Genomic DNA, 17,027 nt, shown 5'->3' with positions numbered 1-17,027 from the left:
TGTAATTTAGCTCCATATATGAATAAAAGGCTGATTCAGTTTAAGGAAAGATGTAGATTAATTTACTCACAGGTAATCTGATGGAAAATCTGAGAAATACTCAGATTATTCAGCAACATGTTCATTATAGTGATACAGACTTCTGCTTCTCTCTAAACCTTTTCTATTTATCTTCTTCAAAAAGCATTACATTAAATTTTTCACATTTTGTCTGATTCGAACCGAGCACTCCTATCCGGTTTTTCTCTTTTATTTAATAGTTTTGCTGCATAATTGTGAAATAAAAAGAAAATTATACACATTTTATGATGTTTTTTAAAATAAAATTCTGAAAAGCGTGTGCATTTGTATTCAACCCACTTTATTCTCAAATCTCTAAATAAAATCAGTTGTCTTCAGAGTAAAATTAGGCAAACATGCAGGATCAGTGCAGTGTTAACCCTCAGGATTAACACTGCACACCATCCTGGACATGCCGGCCCCACTGATCATGCTGTGGGTTACTTTTCTCTTGCAGGCATGGATGGCTCTAAATACAGAGCACTCCTGGAAGCAAACCTTTTGGAGACTGACGAAACAGCAGGGGGCAGTTTGGACGACAGCATATTGATGTGTCGGAATGGCCTAGCCAAAGTCCAGACCTAGATTTGATCGATAAATCAACAAAAAGTGGTTCCACAAAGTATTGACTCATTAGTAAAATCCCATTAAAATACATTAAGGTTTGTGATTGCACCGTGATTTAATGCGAATACAAACTCAAGACGTAAATACTTTACACTAGACAGGATCCCTATCCTGTTATCGCTGTAATAAGTTTTTCTTGTCCGTTTGTTCTCCCTTTGATGCTTTTGTTTATGCTTGTCAATTTTTCCTGTCCTCTCACCTTCCAGCTGGTCAAACACTCCTTCCTGAGCTTTGTTTTCCTTCCTGCTTTAGAAGAAACTTTGGGACAAAGGTTAGAACTGAAATATGATTCAGAACAAGCTACTGGTTTCCTTAAGTAGACACCTTCTCTATAATTATCCACACTGAATTGATTCAAACTACAATGAAGCAGATGATGTACTAATTCAAAAATCAACCCTAGTGATGAATTTAATGTATTTAAAATATTCAAAATAAACCCTTAATACATTTTAAAACAGTTTCAAGTTTCAAGTTATAATTTTGTATTAGAGCTCTGGAAAAAATAATGAGACCAGCTGCACTGAAAACCTTCTGGTTATTCCACCTAATATTGATTTCTGAACTCTTCCTGAGTTAAAACATTAATATTGTTGTTTCTAAATGAATATGAACTTGTTTTCTTTGCATTATTTGTCTGAATAATTTGAAAAATGTGTTATGATAATTGTTGATTTAAACCACACGCCAAAGTGATCAAAATATTGACTCATGAATATTAGAAATTGCATAATTTATAACAGTTTCAAGACACAAGCACCGCATATAGTCTTCATATAGCTAATGCCTCTGCTGCCAGTCCATCCCACCATCATTCCCAAACAAAGATGCTTGGATTCTTCCTCCTGATGTGGACTCTCACCCTCAACCCAGTGGGAAGAGTTCACCTTGAACCGTGGCCCCTGACTTCGTTATATTTAGTAAACTGATGTCTGTTTGTTGAGCATTAAATCTCAACACTTTACAATTTTCAAATAGTGCTATTTATCGCATCGTCTACAAAGACAGTCTAAAAATGAAACCGGTTTGAGATCACAAACCCAGACGCAGTAAAAACAGCCTGAGGAGTCATAACGACTGAACTGCTGATGCGTCGCACTTGGCGCACCACCTTCCTCTCTTTCTAGCCTTCTGTCAACAAAGTACAAAATCTGTGGGAGCCTGGGTCTGAGCACGGCCTCAGTCTGTTACTTATTTTGGCCCCAGACGAGGACTTAATGCCACGATATCTTTGTGAACTAGATCTTGATTCTGAGTATGCAGGAACTGACTGTTTACCCCTCATTTACCAAGAAATGAGCTCACTCAGGTCTCAGGGTGCAGATCATTATGCATCTTCTGCTTCACAGAGCTTCTGCGATTCTCTACTGGTTTTATATGCTTTGCTGCACATATTTAACATTTTTGAGGGTTCAAAATGTACTTCTTGCATTTTTCATCCCACTGGTGGACCCTGTGTTTTATTTTAGCTCAGGATTTTGAGACCAGAACTCAAGCATCTTCTCTTACAACTTTTAGGTCCAGAAAGAGTAACATAATAAAAACAAATCGGATCTTACAAAAGCCACTATAAGAGAGCCATAGACTTTTGGCTTGAGGAGCTTTATGACTGACCAAAAATCTAGATAGCACCAAAATTAAATATTTTAAATATATGCTCCATGGTGAGCCTTAGGATGACATTATAAGTCTTGATATTTTAGAGAATGCTGCTAAAAGTCATGACAAACATAAATAACTGGTGTATATGCAGAAAAACAAACGTAAAAGATGTTGAAAATGAAAATGACTTTGTAACATCTCATAGAAGTTGGTACACATCAAATCTACAAAAACCTTGAGGTTTCCTGTTTTTTTAGGACGTCCATTCATACTTGATCCCTTTTTTCCTGCTTTTTTCCAGTTGAAAAACTTTTTGGCCAAAATATGAAACAGTACACCACTATGAGGTGGTAATTCAGTGATTATTTTGGGGAGCTTTCACAACACTGGGTAGATTTTATGGCTTTTACTATTTTGATTCTTTATAATATTCATGAGTGGTTTCACGAGTCAAGAAATTGAAACCCCCGGGTTCCTTTATCCCTTAGATGACTTTAAAACCTCAGACTAGCAAGTTTTTTTTGCTCACAACTCATGAATCATTAACACTGATTCTGAACACATGTGATGATCTTACCAGGTTTTAAATATCTTGGATCTAGAGTTTGCTGTTGTGGTTCTGGCCCTTGCAATGTTATCCTGTTTTAACTGGGTGGTGTCCAGTACAAGCTTTGACACAGTGAAAGTTTAGTTAATACGCTAAAACCTAAGCAACAAGAAAACCCCAGATATTCAACTCTTCAACATCGAATTAATACTTAAACTTTTGTCATGTTACAACCACATCTTAAATCTATTTTATTGGGATTTTAAGTAATAAACCATGAAAAGTAACACATAAATATGATATAGAAGAAAATAATAATACATGATCTTTGAGAAAACTGACACTCACTTTTACTGTGAACATACTGTCAATCACATTGGTGGCAGCATCATGCTGTGGGACGCTTTCCCTGTCCCAGGAGGAACAGAGAAGCAGGACAGAGATGATGGGAAGATTGATCGAGTCACATACAGGAAAGTCCTGGAAGAAACTGTGTTAGAGGCTTCAAAAGACTAGACATACAGTATATCTGCAGGTTTCAGCAAATTAAATTTGAGACTTTTTAATGCCACCTTGAGTAAAAGGCTGAAAAACTTTAAATATTTTAGAGGAGGGTTTCAAGATTCTGCTGTATTACAATCAGAAATGTTTGGCGTCAACCCCAATATTTTGAGAGCTAGTTTATAGTGATGCTAAAATCAGTGAACTAACCAACAATAACATCGAACCCAACTTCATAATTACCTAGTTGGAAGTCAGAAAACCAGTGTGAGATTCTTCTGTTTATTCAAGCACCAAAGAAACATGTTCACTAACCACAGGTTATACGAATATTTATAGGTGTGTGTTAAAGATTGTATGAGAAATAAACTGTCCAAAAAGGTGCAAATAAACCATTTATTTATGTATGTATTATTTAAACAGGAGGCAGCCATATTGGATTTTCACTTTTGTGTTGGATTTAGACTTCAGGGAATCTCCTTGTGTATTTTCCAACCATCTTGGAAAGTCCAACATCAGAGTGAATACAAAATTAAGTCTTAGCTTTCATCCAAACAGGCAGTGGCAATGGATAAGAATATGTTTGTCTGAATGAAAAAACTTAACAAACTGGAAAAGTACAAGTAGTACTGTATCACTATTTCAGTATGATTTTAGAAACAATTCTTTTTAGTAAGCCGGTTCTTGGAAATCTTAGTGTTTACAGAGCTGAAACTTCAGAATGACTGTATCAGATAATGTGTGATGTTAAAAGGAAAAAATGCAACTAATGAAATATGAACCTTGGTTTACATGGAGTCTTTTTTTTAACAAAGGCATAAATATGACAGTCGGCATAAGATGTAAACATGAATCAACCCTTAAACTATCAGCGCCAGTAGGGAACAGAAGAGTCAGTCCAGATGCTGTCTAACAAAAATATAAAGAAGTTGAAGTTTGGGAGTTGACTTCATTGATGACCTTCAAGAAATTCATGATTCAAGATGCAGCATGGCAAGGCGTCAAGGTTTGTCACACAAACTTTGCCAGTATGCTATATTTATAGGGGGCCATCAAAGGCCAGGAGCTGAATCTGTCTAGGTCTCTGCTAGAGAAATGTCTGAAGGAGAGCATTCTGGAGGAGGTGTTGGGGGATTAGATGGTGGCTGCATGCTGAGCCTTCTCACCTGCAGGGGGCTCCACCTGTGTGTCGGTCGTTTCTTTATGCTCTTCCGCCTGGGCTTGCGTAGATGTCTCCTTTTCTCTTTGCTTACTGTGGGCTCAGTGAGGTCGCTGAGCGTGTCTGAAGACTCGTCAATGTAGGCCAAGTTCTCTCCGAAGAAATTCAGCAGCTGGACAGTCTAATGAGGAGGCAGCAGTGCCTTGAGGGGATGGAGGGGGCAGTTCAGGCGTGGGAGGAGGGGAGCAAGAGGGAAAACTTTGAGGTGGGGTTTGACCGCAGGCACTGTTAAGTTCAGATTCAGATTTTTGTGAAATGCTTTGGTCTTTTTCATGTTCTGTGGCTATTTGTAAGCCCCTCAAGTCCCCTTCCTCCACGCCGCTGAAGGGATGAGAGCCTAGGAAACTGTGGAGTACTGAGAATGTCAAAGACACCGATGAGCCATCTGACTGGGAGTCATACACAGACTCATAGAGGGAGCCCTCCTGCATGGCTGTACCTGTGGAGTCCAGCTCTGAGGTGGATCGGGCCACAGGGAGGGAGAACGAGCGGGTCAGAACCTGGTGAAAGGGCCTTCCTTGTCCCTGAACACCAACAGCAGCATCTGTTCTGCTCCCCAGAGCTGCTTTTGGGACTGCTGGGTCTCCAGCTGCGCTGCCCCGTGGCCGAGGCTTGGCCACCGGAGCCCTCTCTAGAGAGGACTGACCTTCCAGCTGGCACATGGAGCTGGAGAGGCCGGCCCAGCGGTTCGGCAAGTGTCCGTTCTCAGAGGTGCCTCGAACCCAGTGTCCCAGGGTGCCGTGGGCTCCCCGGCGGATGCGGCGTCGCTCACTGCGTTTCCAACGCCGGCGTTGAAGAAGGAAAGGGTCGTTGAATTCCAGAGGGTTTGGGATACGGAAGTCCATGTTCTGGGTCCAGTCCGTGGCGTGGGCCCTTAACTCCTCCATCTGAAAGCAACAGAAGGAAACAATGGCAAGGGGGAAATGATGCTTCATGTCTCTCTTTATTAAGTTTCCTGACCTTAATAGCTCTCACCTCAGCGCGCGTCTTCTTGGACAGAACCCTCAGCCAGTTGCCTATCATGGTGAGGATGGAGGCAAAGTAGGCCAGGCCAAACACTATCCACAACAACACAAGAGGCTTGAAGATCGTCCCACCTTCATAACCTCCACCTGAAGAAAAATGCTGGACTTAGAAGGTCTTATATTTACCAGGTTAACTGCAGTCAATAAAAAAAGACAAAAAACTTTACCAACAAAGATTACCCATCATGTCATGGGTTCTTGTCATTTTCCAAATTTGCTCTCCATTTTTATCCCACTACTAGTTCAGCAGCTCTTAAAAATATATATGAAAATGCACATAATGACTAGGAGTAGTATTTTGGGAGTAAAGCACTCCCAAATGAGCAAACTTGCAAGATCTCCAACTCAAAACCCTCAAAACTTTCCATTAAACGTGAAAACATCACCTTTTCGCATTGACATCAGAAACACACTTCACATGTATGTTCTAGCAACTGATGAAACTCATGATGACATTTCTTTTCCACAGTAAGGTTGAAACTGATGTTAGAGGCACAGAAACCTCCCATATATATATAGGCAGACTATAGGTTTTATGACAACCTCTCCACACAGATGTCAAATCTACAGCTTTATTGTTGTGGTAAGATAGAAAGCAGTAGTGAAAACCTATCTTGGAGATTACTGAGAGCACAATTTGGTTAGAAGTGACTTCACACTTACTAAGATTTTCCAGATTTTATGTATTAAAGTCATGGTTCAAAGTCTAAGCAGGTTTAGGAGACTGTGGGGTGGTGTTAATCTGGCGAGATGGGGCTCAAATCAGCATTGTTCCGTGTGTTTGAAATAAATCTTTATTAGCCTGGAAAGATCAGTAAAGATCCTGGAGGAGTAGATCCTCACTCCTCCAGACAATCCCAGGTGCTTAAGCAAGAGACTCCTGAGCTTTTCTTGTTTCTAAAAGACATTTCACCTCTCATCCCAAAGCCTACTACTCTCTCTGTTCAGCACAATGTTTCTGTCATTGTTGTTTTAGCACTTAAGCACAAATCTTTACCAACAAAGAGTGTGTTCGTTTTAGAAGCTCCTTCTTGCCTCTTTGGTGACTGATGGTCTGATAGCAATGTTTACCGTCAGCAACAAAGATCTGAGATGTTATTTTGAGTTAACAAGAGCCATTTCATGCCCTGCCTTCCACTGAAGATCTGAAACATAAAACATTATGTGGCAACCACAAGAAATATCCACCATTTCTTTTTGTTCTGAAGTGCGGCTGAGACAGCACACATGACTTCAGAAGGTTGGTAGTTCTTATATAACCTTGAAAAGGAAACAGCGCTCAGAGGAATTGCATGGTGCAACTGCAATTAGGAAAGTATTTATTGTCAAGCATCATAAATGTGGCCAATTAGGGTTCAAGACATGTTAGCAGTATGTTCTTTAATTTTCACACACAGCAAATGTTTGTCGCAGGCTTAACATTTCCAGATTCTGGTTCGGTTCACCTTTGAACTTACTTTTTGCAACGAAAAAAGCAGGCATCACCATAGCAATCTGTTGTTACGAAGAGGCTTTGGTGGTGTGAGTAATAGTCATATTTTTTGACACATATTATAACCATGGGCAGGCAGATCTGCAGCCATTGCAATCCAAAGAACCCTTTTCACCAGTTTAATGAAATAAAACTCATTTAATGCCACAAATTATGTGTGCCCTTTTGGAAAATAGATAAATTACTATAAAAGTTTTATTGTCATTTTTGAAGAACCTCTGCTTTTTCTATTTTTATGTTTTAGAATAAAGAAAAACATAAAATGTTGTGTTTCCAATCTAAAGACAAGAAAAAATACTGGCAAAAAAATTATCTTCTGTTGTGGAAATTTAATTCAATTATTCCATGACAAAAGAGGAATTAATATCAAAAATTCTATACAAAAAAAAAACATATTTAAAAAAATTAGTTGCAGGAGTCTCAGGTTGCAAGCTTTCAGTAATTAAATAACCTTTTTACCGATTTGTGCGCTGCAGTGCCATTACTCACAATTTATCAAAAAAATGTACTTTTTCTTTTTTGCAACCTGGTGCTTGTGATTTTTTGAGTGAGTCTTGACTACAGTGGCCAGAAAGTAGCACAAGTCGCATGTCGACACCTGGTACGAAGTCTCCAAATCCAACAGTGGTAAGGGTGATGACCACGAAATACAGCGACTCCAGAAACGACCACCTCTCCACCTTCTGAAACACGACCGTCGGGACAGCGAGGAAAATCAAGCAGCCAATAAGGATGGAGAGAACTGCTGACATCACGCGCACAGTTGTGGACCTGATTTTACGTTTCTGCAAGAGAGACAGCAACAGCAGATTTAAACACACAGTTTAGACTTAGAGGTGTCTAAGGAGACTTGTGGTGTTGGTTTAATAAGCAGCGTATGTCCAGTTATACTTCAGCTAAAATGTTGAAATACATCTTCTTCTATTAAATCTTTGCATCCTTTTTCTAGCAGATGGGATTCAGGAGGCGGAGTAAGCCACTCAGTCCTCCCACATGCCTCTTCTTTTCATGGGTGAGTTGTGTTTAAAATGAGTCTGTAAACCACCATGGACACCCATTTCTAACAATAACCCTTGAAGCATTGCATTCAAATGTGAGAATGCATAAAATAGCTCACTGGAAAACTCACGCAACAGAAAGCTGACATGGAACCGATATAAAGTTTGAATTTAGATTCACATTGTCTCATCTGCTGCTTAAAGACTGGTATAAAATGATCTATAGCACAATAGAGGCTTACAGGGACTTATAACACAAACTTACAAAAGTTGTAAAGCACTCTCTTATCAATAATTAAAAAACAGATTTTTGAGTTTGTGCACAATTCTTCTCAAAAAAGATGTGCTGGTCCAGATTAAACTGTTCCAAAGCATGGCAACCCTGTGACTGTGCAGTGCTGTTAATAGCTCTTAACTGCATTTTAGCTGATGACTGTCCGGATGTTGTTTTCTCCTCAAAGTAAGGCTAAAACTGAAGGTAGAGGTGCAGAAACCTCCCAGGGTAAACTGAAAAAACCTTAGATTAGGACAGACCCTTCTCACCAAAAACAGGTTCTCAATCTTGGCCACAGCTCTCCGCAGCACCGTGCCCATGTGATCACCCACTCCAGCAAGCAGGATGCCAAACATGGGGATACCGACCAGGGCGTAACACACACAGAACAGCTGTCCAAGCCACGTCCGAGGGGACAGATTCCCAAAGCCTGGTAGATACACAACAAAACATCACACTCTGAATCGATATTGCAAATATTTGAGAGAGATCATTGGTTAAGACAATCAGATAGATGTATTTTGTTGCTCTTTACCTATGGTGGTGATGATGGTACCACAGAAGAAGAAAGCGGAGCCCATGTCCCAGCGGCTGGTCAGGTTGGCAGGTAGGCTCCTTATGTCCAGGCCTGCCTCGACAGCAGATACCAGCTCCTGCAAAGCAACATGTAGTTCACGTGTAAATGACCAGTTCTTGCGAAAATATACTCATTGTAGCTTTATTTGTAATTTTCCTCCTTCCACATTCAAATTTACTGAATCACAGTGAAATGAACTCAAATAAAAGCAATAAATTAAAATGTGAAATATTTAACAGCAGATGGGGAAATCTTTGTTGTTTTGCTTGTAAACATACTAATAAAAATGTGAAATAAAAATTATTATAAATGTAATATGATCCTGCACAAAAATATCAGTATTTTTGCAATTTTGTTTTACTACAGAGTACAAATAAATTAATTATTTAATAATTTTTCTGAAGTAAGAGGCGATCAACATGCAACATATTGACGAGGAAATATTTCCCTTTCTGGCTTGTTCTCCAAATCTTACAGATTGTGAGGACATCTCTTGCAGTCGATCCCACAAAGTTTCTCTCAGATTTAGCTTTTGGCATCTGTTCAGGCCCTTTGATAACATCATGTTCTCTTTGACTGAAAGTGAAATTAAAAAAAGAAAACATACTGTAGGTTCTTGTACAAAATTCACTGGTATTAGGAAGTGTTCATAGTTTCGTCTATTTTGACAAAGACCTTTGTTCCATCTAAAGAAAAGTAAGCCCAGAGTGTGCCAAAATTACATGTTGGCATTCGAAACAAAAACTTTAGTTTAATTTAATCAAACTCTGATGTTTTCTACCAGAAGGTTTTGTGATTATAGCCAGAATGACCAGATTTTATAATATATATTTATACAGTTTGAGCCTTTTAACTCCTCTAAAAACCATGGCTTTAACTAAAAGAGGCAGAGGTGAAGACAATCTTACACAAAGAGTTGAACTGTATTTAAGGTTAATTATGTTCAATGTAATGTATTAGATATTAGATAGAAATTGAAACTCAGTGTAAAGGTGCACAAAATAAAATATTTCAGCTCTACTGAACAGGATTCGTGTCACATGACAAAAGGTAGGAAAATATTTTCGATGATGTCTTCTTGAAGATTTCTTGACATCACAAAATCCTGGGATTTTTAGCAGGTGCGTTTTTATTTTTGTCGCTGTAAACGGTTCCTGTCTGCTTTTCTGTTTGCAGTGTCCTCGTCTCTCTTCCCGTTTTTTAGAAAAATGCCAGAGTAGATCACAGGGCGCCGCTCAGAGAAAAGATTGTAGGTGGTTGTTGTAACTCAAATTAATAGAGTCGTATTTTTTGACAGGCATCATAAAGCAACGGCGTTTTTCCCCGTGCAAGCGAGCCCAAATAGTTTCTGCACGATGAATGCTCATATCACCAGTTGCCTTCCTTCTCTGTGAAGCTTGAATTTCCATCATTCTCCATTCAAATCTTTTTGTTCAGTTCTGATGAGATGCCATGTAATTAACAGAGAGCTGGCAGCGGACAGCTGAAAATGACAGAGAATGGTTTTCAAGAGCTGTTTCCAAATATTGTAAAGTCTCTTATTCTTTGACGAAAACAATGCAAGACACTTTCCAATCTTCTCAGGATTAAATATCTTATGTCCATAAAAACTAAAACCTTGAAGATCCTAATTATTGCAGTGATCGATCATTGTGGTATCAGTGATCAGTAGGGCTTGTTTTGCAGAACAACCAAGAGCTCCTGTGTAGATCTAAATATTTATTGAACTATGTCAATAAAATGAGTAAAGGACAACAGTGACCTTTACGTAGTACAGACATACTACATAAGTGAGATTTATTTGGTGAAAGTTATGCTGTACTGTTTTGAAAGAATGTGATGAAAAACTTTTAGGCTGCAGGCAAACACCATCTGCTTTAATTTTGATAAGATTCAAAGAGAAAAACATGTGAGAATGCTTCATAGCATGTGGGTGCAGACATGTGATGAGGTGGTCATTATGTTATCTAAAGGACATTAAATGTAGCCACAGTTATACAACATTTATTGATGATTTACGTTCTGTTACGCTGCTTTTGACAGTTGGTGGTTTTCTGTTATATATATATGCATATATGTATATATGTACAATTTATTTTATTTTTTATATGAATAATCTTTGATGTTTTTCCACAATTTTTCATGTTACAACCACAAACTAAAATGTATTTTATTGGGATTTTTTATATATATATGTTTTGTAAGGAAAATAATAAGACATTAACAAATTTGGGGCGGATTGGACCCAGGTCCTTTAGGTGCAAAACCACCTTTAAATGTGTAACCCTCTTATGTTTGATTTAGCTCCAGATTGAGCAGCCGTCTGATTAGAACTGGTGCCGGCTGTCTCTGCGTCCTTCAGCAGGGCCTCCTTCAACACACTCAGAAACATACTGATTAGTATTTATATAGGTTATTAGTTTAATTCTATCAATATATATATATTTGATTTGCGCCATAAATTAGTGCGGTAAAGAACAGGAAACTCAGGAGAAATATTTTCTTCATGTGTCTGACGATACCTTCACAAGCTCTTGTAAATTAACCTCAGTGACGCAGGAGTTGTTACTGAGGAAGTCCTGCTTGACCTTGAGCAGATTCACATGTGCCTTGCTCTCCTTTGGCGTCTCCAGGGTGACAAAAACGAGCGCTCCCATGCCCAGGTACAGCATGACCCCCGTCAGCAAGGTGGTGAGGGTGGTGCATCGCATTTTTCTCCTGCTCGTCACCCCTACCCCTCCAGGGTTTGGGGGATGGTCCGGGGTCTCAGTCAGGATGCACCAGGATGCAGCTGGCCATAAACAGGAAGTTCCTTTAGACAAGAGCTGAATGCATGAGTGCAGATATATACAAACAAGGTGGACAAGTGTTCTGGGAAGAAACAAAAACTCTTCTTATATCTGTGGGTCAAACTATAATCAGACAAGGTCAAATGGGTAAATTTGTAACTACTGCATTAAATAGCTCCCAATTTTTGCCCCTAAGTTTATTTGCAATTTTGTAATTTTATTTAAAAATAAATCACATTTTTGAAGCTCTTTTTTAAGCTTTTTTTCCATTTTGTATGAAAGGAAGATTATGACTTTTCTGTCTACTTCTTAACGTCAACTGAAGTTTTAAGAAAGACATTGACGGTGGAGAACAATTTCTTCCTGTTTTGGGAAAACAAGCAATGCTTTAAAGAAGACAATAGGTTTCCATAAAAGTTACTGTTACATAAATGGTGTTAGAAACCAAGGCTCCAGTGTTTATTGCTGAAAACATGTGAGATTGTAGCACATCTTGGGCTGTTTTCAGCTTGTATCCTCACAGGCTCAATTTAGAAGAGAGATAATGTACCGTGGTGTAAAACGAATATCTTAATGATCCCTTTATTGCTTCTTTCATAGTACAAGTACAGCACTGTGCTAAAGTTTTAAACAGATTCTATTTTCTCTACATTTTTCTCCAAGAAGTCAGCTTTTCTCGGTAATCTTTGTGAAATAATCTCAGTCAGTGACTTCTTAAATTTTACTTAATTTTCTGTCCTATACTTTAACTGACCACGAAGGCATGTTGGAGAGAGTCCTTACAATTTAAAAAGTGGAAGAACAAAAGTGACAGAAACCCTATCCTCTATGCTGTATTCTCTCAGGTTAACTTTAAAATAGAAGTTTCTTTGACTATCTGAAACCATAAAACGCCAAAAAGGAAATAAATCAGAAAGAGAAAAATTCTATTTTCCAACGTTCAAGAATTTCATGTTACCAGAAATGGATAGAGTAGCAACAAATTGTACTCAAGTAAGAGAAAAAAAGTATTTGCTAAAAAGGAAATTCAAATACTGAGTAACATCAATCATTTAATTTAAAAATTACATCAGACAGACCAAATTATAAAGTTATGTGGAACAAAAGTTAAAATAATTCAAATATAACATTAATAACATTAATTAATGTTTCTAACATTAATTAAAAATGTTTTCCAAATCATTTTCTTTCAATATAAAACTAATGAAACTTGAACAAAAACTGCAGATGTGTCTGGTGATATTTTGGTTAAAACAAGCTTGTTTTTCATTTAGTGAAGTTACTCACAGCGGGTAGAGTACCCAGAAATTTTACTCAAATAAAAGTACTGATACTTCATTATAAAATTACTCAAGTAAATAAATACAGCATAGTAAGTATTTTGTTCAAAAAGCTACGCAAGTAAAAGTGACTGAGTAAATGTAACTAGTTACTACCAAACTTTGCCTCTACATAATAAGAAAACTTGATAACAAAACAGGAAAGTGAGTCTGTACCTTAATGTACTGATGGCAGGCTCATCCCATGTTAAACCTTCAGAGATCATTTGGAGAAAAATAATCTTTTCCTGGTTGTACCTTCAGCGCTCAGAAGAGAAGTGTGGCTCCATCTCTGCTCCATTTAAGCCATTTAAACACTTGTGGACACACAAAGGTACGCGTCAGTACACAAACACTTTCCAGCTTCTCTCAAAGCTCTTCCATTGAACACTATTGGAGGGGATTTATCACGAAAACTGGTGCAAAAGTGACAAAATGCAGGCCACCCTGCCAGCGGCCTCTAAGATGATTAGACCCTGCCAAGCTTCCAGAGAAACATCACACAGCATTAATCAAAAACCAGGTTTATCTCTTATCTTCACTTGGCTCCTTGTGCTTTTCTTTGAGCCGTGTTTACCTCAGAGACAAGCGCTCAGACAAACAGGGCTGGGATTTAGGAGCTGCTCGGCCCAGGTAGAGTGGACCCGGTCACCGCCATGTGGACTCTGACAGTGTACTGAGATTTTCCAGAGCCAGGCCAACTGTTAGCATTCTGCTCTAATGGACTGCTGTCTTTGTTTTGCGTGGGGATTCCTGCTAACCAGCCCTGACAGATGTTTTTGGTTATATCACTGTCCAAACCTTCGCTGGCACATTTTGATATTGTGCTGAGCTATTAGGTTGGAGAAAGGAGGTCGACAAACTGAAATCTAATCTTGAGATAAACATCAGCGCAGGTGGGGTAATAAATCAGGAGCTTAGCTGTTTGGAAAGAAGCATGAAGGCAGGGCCAGTTATAAATGAGGTATTCTTAGGTTTACATTTACGACGGGACAAATCTTACCAAACTGTGGTGGACTGCAGGAAGATAAGCTCAGTTTGTGCCACACCACATCTAAAGTCCCTCAGAATCACTGCACTGCTGAAACTCAAAATCTTGAAATAAGACAAAACTAACTTACAAATAACTTTTCAGCAATATATCGGAGATTGGTTTAAGTAAATAATTCCTTAGTATTGATTAAAAGGTACTACTTCCACTGGCAGATGGGACATTTTCCCATGTCATAAATAAAATAATCTGCCTTGTACTTTTTCCATCACTATTAAGGAATTATTGGCTTAAAACAAGCTTCTATATATTGCTGAAAAGTTACTTGTGAGTTAGTTTTGTCTTATTTCAAGGGCACAAAGATATTTGCACTAGAAACAAAACCAATACTTTGTAAGTTTGTGTTTTTGCCGTGTATACATAGTGTATTGATACTTGTACAACATTTCCACATTTTGCCACTGTGCCTCCACAAACCTTGAGGATTATATGAGCTAGAGCAGCAAGGTAATGTGCAAATATGTAAACAGAAAGTAAACTAGAGTGCATGATTGTCTCTGAACATCAATTTTCAGGTCTTGCAACAGATTCCCAATTGGATTTATGTATGGCCTTTGACTATGCCATTTTTGCACATGAAAACACTTTAATCTAAACCCTTCCAGTGTTGCTCTGGCTGTAAATTCAGGATTGTTTATCCTGCTGGAAGGTAAACCTCCGTTCTATTCTTTCAGCCTCCAACAGGTTTTCTTCCAGGATGACTCTGTTTTTAGCTCCGTCCATCTTCCCATCATCTCTGACCAGATTCCCTGTTACAGCTGAACTAAAACATCCCCACAGCATGATGCTGCAGTGCTGGGTTTCCCTCCAGACATAGACCAAACATTTACTTTTATCTTAATCTGACCAGAATATACATAACTTTAAGCAAGACCATTGTTTCAACAATTACTAAAAAGAAATAGATTTGAAGGTTGCATGACTAATAGTTGCAACCCGATTCTCCCACCCGAGCTGTGGATCTCTACAGCTCCTCCAGAGTTATCAATCTGGTTGCTTTCATGACTCATTGATGCTACATTTTGAGAAAATATACTGAACAGGGTACATACAGAGTAAAGGGGGCTGACACATATAAGCACCTCAAGATTTTTATTTGTAAAATAAAATTTCCTTCCACTTCACAGGGATGTGAAGTTTTGTGTTTTGTCTATCACATGAAATCCCAATAAGGTATTGGGACATTGATGTTTGTGGATGTAATGGGACAATATGTGGAAATGTTAGTGGGTATGAATACTTTTGCAAGGCTCTGCATAAGGATGATTGTGGGAAGATGCTCCTTTTTTATTAGCCATGTACAATGTAAAGGGGAAAAGTAGAAATCACCACAAATAAACTTTATTCCCAAAGGTTTTCAAGAATCTAAGAAGACTTTAATAAACATGATTTTTCTAAGAAAAGATAAATTTTGTCTTAGAAGATTTCTGTTTACTATAGTCATTTAAAATGACTTTAAGCCATTAAAATAAATATTTAGACAAAGCACTATAAATCCCCAAGTTACCATATTAGGGAGTTTCGTGCAGTTTAATAATATCTCATGAGATTTCAGGTCTCAGGGGGAGTTAAGACCTCTGCAGGAAAAACATTTATAATACAAAACGGAAACAGATGGTATTTACAGTACTACGTAAATGCAAAAAACAAGAAGAAACTGCTATAACCAAAAGCAAAGAAACCCAAACTAAAATTTGCTGCCTTGAAAGGATTTTAGTGGCACGGCTGTTGTACAAACTTCAGACAAACCATCAAAGACCGAGATGACCGACTGTGGGAGAAAATGTAGTCTCTTATGCAAGAATTTACCACGAAGGTCAAAAATAAAGGCCCTTCAGACATAATCTGGCCTGAAAGTATTCAACAGAGAGCTAACCCTGACGTCAGGAGGAGATCACAGGTTGCAGTTCTGGTTTCATGCTCTGGGAACAAAATAATGACAGAATGTTTTTGGGGTGCAGTAAAAACAGAGAAGATACTCAGACTGACAAATAAACATGTGGAGAAATCTGTAAAAAAACCAGCCTGGGTCTGTCGGTTGTGTTAACGCTGCAAAAACACAAAAATCTTAAGTGTTTTTGTCTAGTTTCTAGTATGTTTTGTGTTAAAACAAGACAAATCATACAAGTTACTTTTCAGCAAGATGTAGAAAACTGTTCTAAGCCAATAATTCTTGACTATTAATAAACACTACTGGTTCCACCGGCAGATTTTTTTCATTTAAACATGGGGAAAATGTCTAATTTTACATTTTAACTTGTTTTGAAAAGAGGATTTTTTGCAGTGAGGTTACTTTGCTTAGAGAACCTATGCTAGATCAGCACATTAATAAACTGTTTTTATACATTCTGACAAAATTTGTAGAAGAGGTCTCAGAACAGAAGACATGATAGAAACAAACACTTGTCCTTATCAAGACAGAAAAAAACAAAAACTCTAAAAGACAATTCTTACCTTGAGTTTTGGCGAACGTTGGTATCCAACTGTACTTTATGCACAAACTCTTCTTCTCCCACCATTCAGGAGTGAGCGATAAGTTCAGTGTGTGTGTTGTGCGGCTGCATGGGTGCATGTGTGTGTCTTCTCCTTGGAAGGTGTTTCCCCCGTTCTCGTGACCCCGCATCACTCGGGCAGAGGGGAACAGATCATATGAGGGTAGGAGGAGATGAAGGAAAAGATGAGGCGGAGTGCATGAGAAGGCTATTACAGCGCTCGGGGTGTGTGTGTGTGTGTGTGTGTGTGAATGTTTGATGGAATGGCGTCACAGCAAAAGGAAGAGCAGAGGGCCTGGAGTTTCCTGAGCTGGACATCAGGGTGTGTGTGTGGCTCTCTCTAAATCCATCGCTTGTCTGGGTTCTGTCGCTTCGAGACATTTGTTTCTTCAAAACCAGAAATAAGGTCCACAGTTTTTGAAGCACTTGAGGAAAATGTGCATTGTGAAACAAA

At 38.5% G+C, this 17,027-nt stretch overlaps 1 protein-coding gene across 3 annotated transcripts; it reads right to left on the bottom strand.

Moving 5' to 3' along the window:
• Positions 1 to 3,605: 3,605 nt before the first annotated feature.
• kcnk4a (potassium channel, subfamily K, member 4a) lies at positions 3,606 to 16,803 on the bottom strand. 3 transcript variants are annotated; one of them, XM_032555787.1, is made up of 8 exons: positions 16,536 to 16,803; positions 13,208 to 13,347; positions 11,445 to 11,713; positions 8,881 to 8,998; positions 8,615 to 8,775; positions 7,672 to 7,858; positions 5,517 to 5,668; positions 3,606 to 5,443 (listed from the first exon to the last, which is right to left on the bottom strand). In XM_032555787.1, the coding sequence occupies exons 3-8, from the start codon at positions 11,631 to 11,633 to the stop codon at positions 4,631 to 4,633; spliced, it is 1,620 nt and encodes a 539-aa protein (XP_032411678.1). In that variant the 5' UTR covers positions 11,634 to 11,713; positions 13,208 to 13,347; positions 16,536 to 16,803; the 3' UTR covers positions 3,606 to 4,630. The 3 variants fall into 3 exon arrangements, with proteins under 3 accessions (XP_032411678.1, XP_032411679.1, XP_032411680.1); XM_032555788.1 differs by having other exon boundaries at positions 5,532 to 5,668; positions 16,536 to 16,800; XM_032555789.1 differs by lacking the exons at positions 11,445 to 11,713; positions 13,208 to 13,347; positions 16,536 to 16,803 and adding an exon at positions 9,398 to 11,435.
• Positions 16,804 to 17,027: the final 224 nt, after the last annotated feature.

Source organism: Xiphophorus hellerii, chromosome 23, assembly GCF_003331165.1.
Source record: "Xiphophorus hellerii strain 12219 chromosome 23, Xiphophorus_hellerii-4.1, whole genome shotgun sequence".
NCBI classification, from domain to species: domain Eukaryota; kingdom Metazoa; phylum Chordata; class Actinopteri; order Cyprinodontiformes; family Poeciliidae; genus Xiphophorus; species Xiphophorus hellerii.
This window is presented reverse-complemented; position numbering and strand designations above follow the sequence as displayed.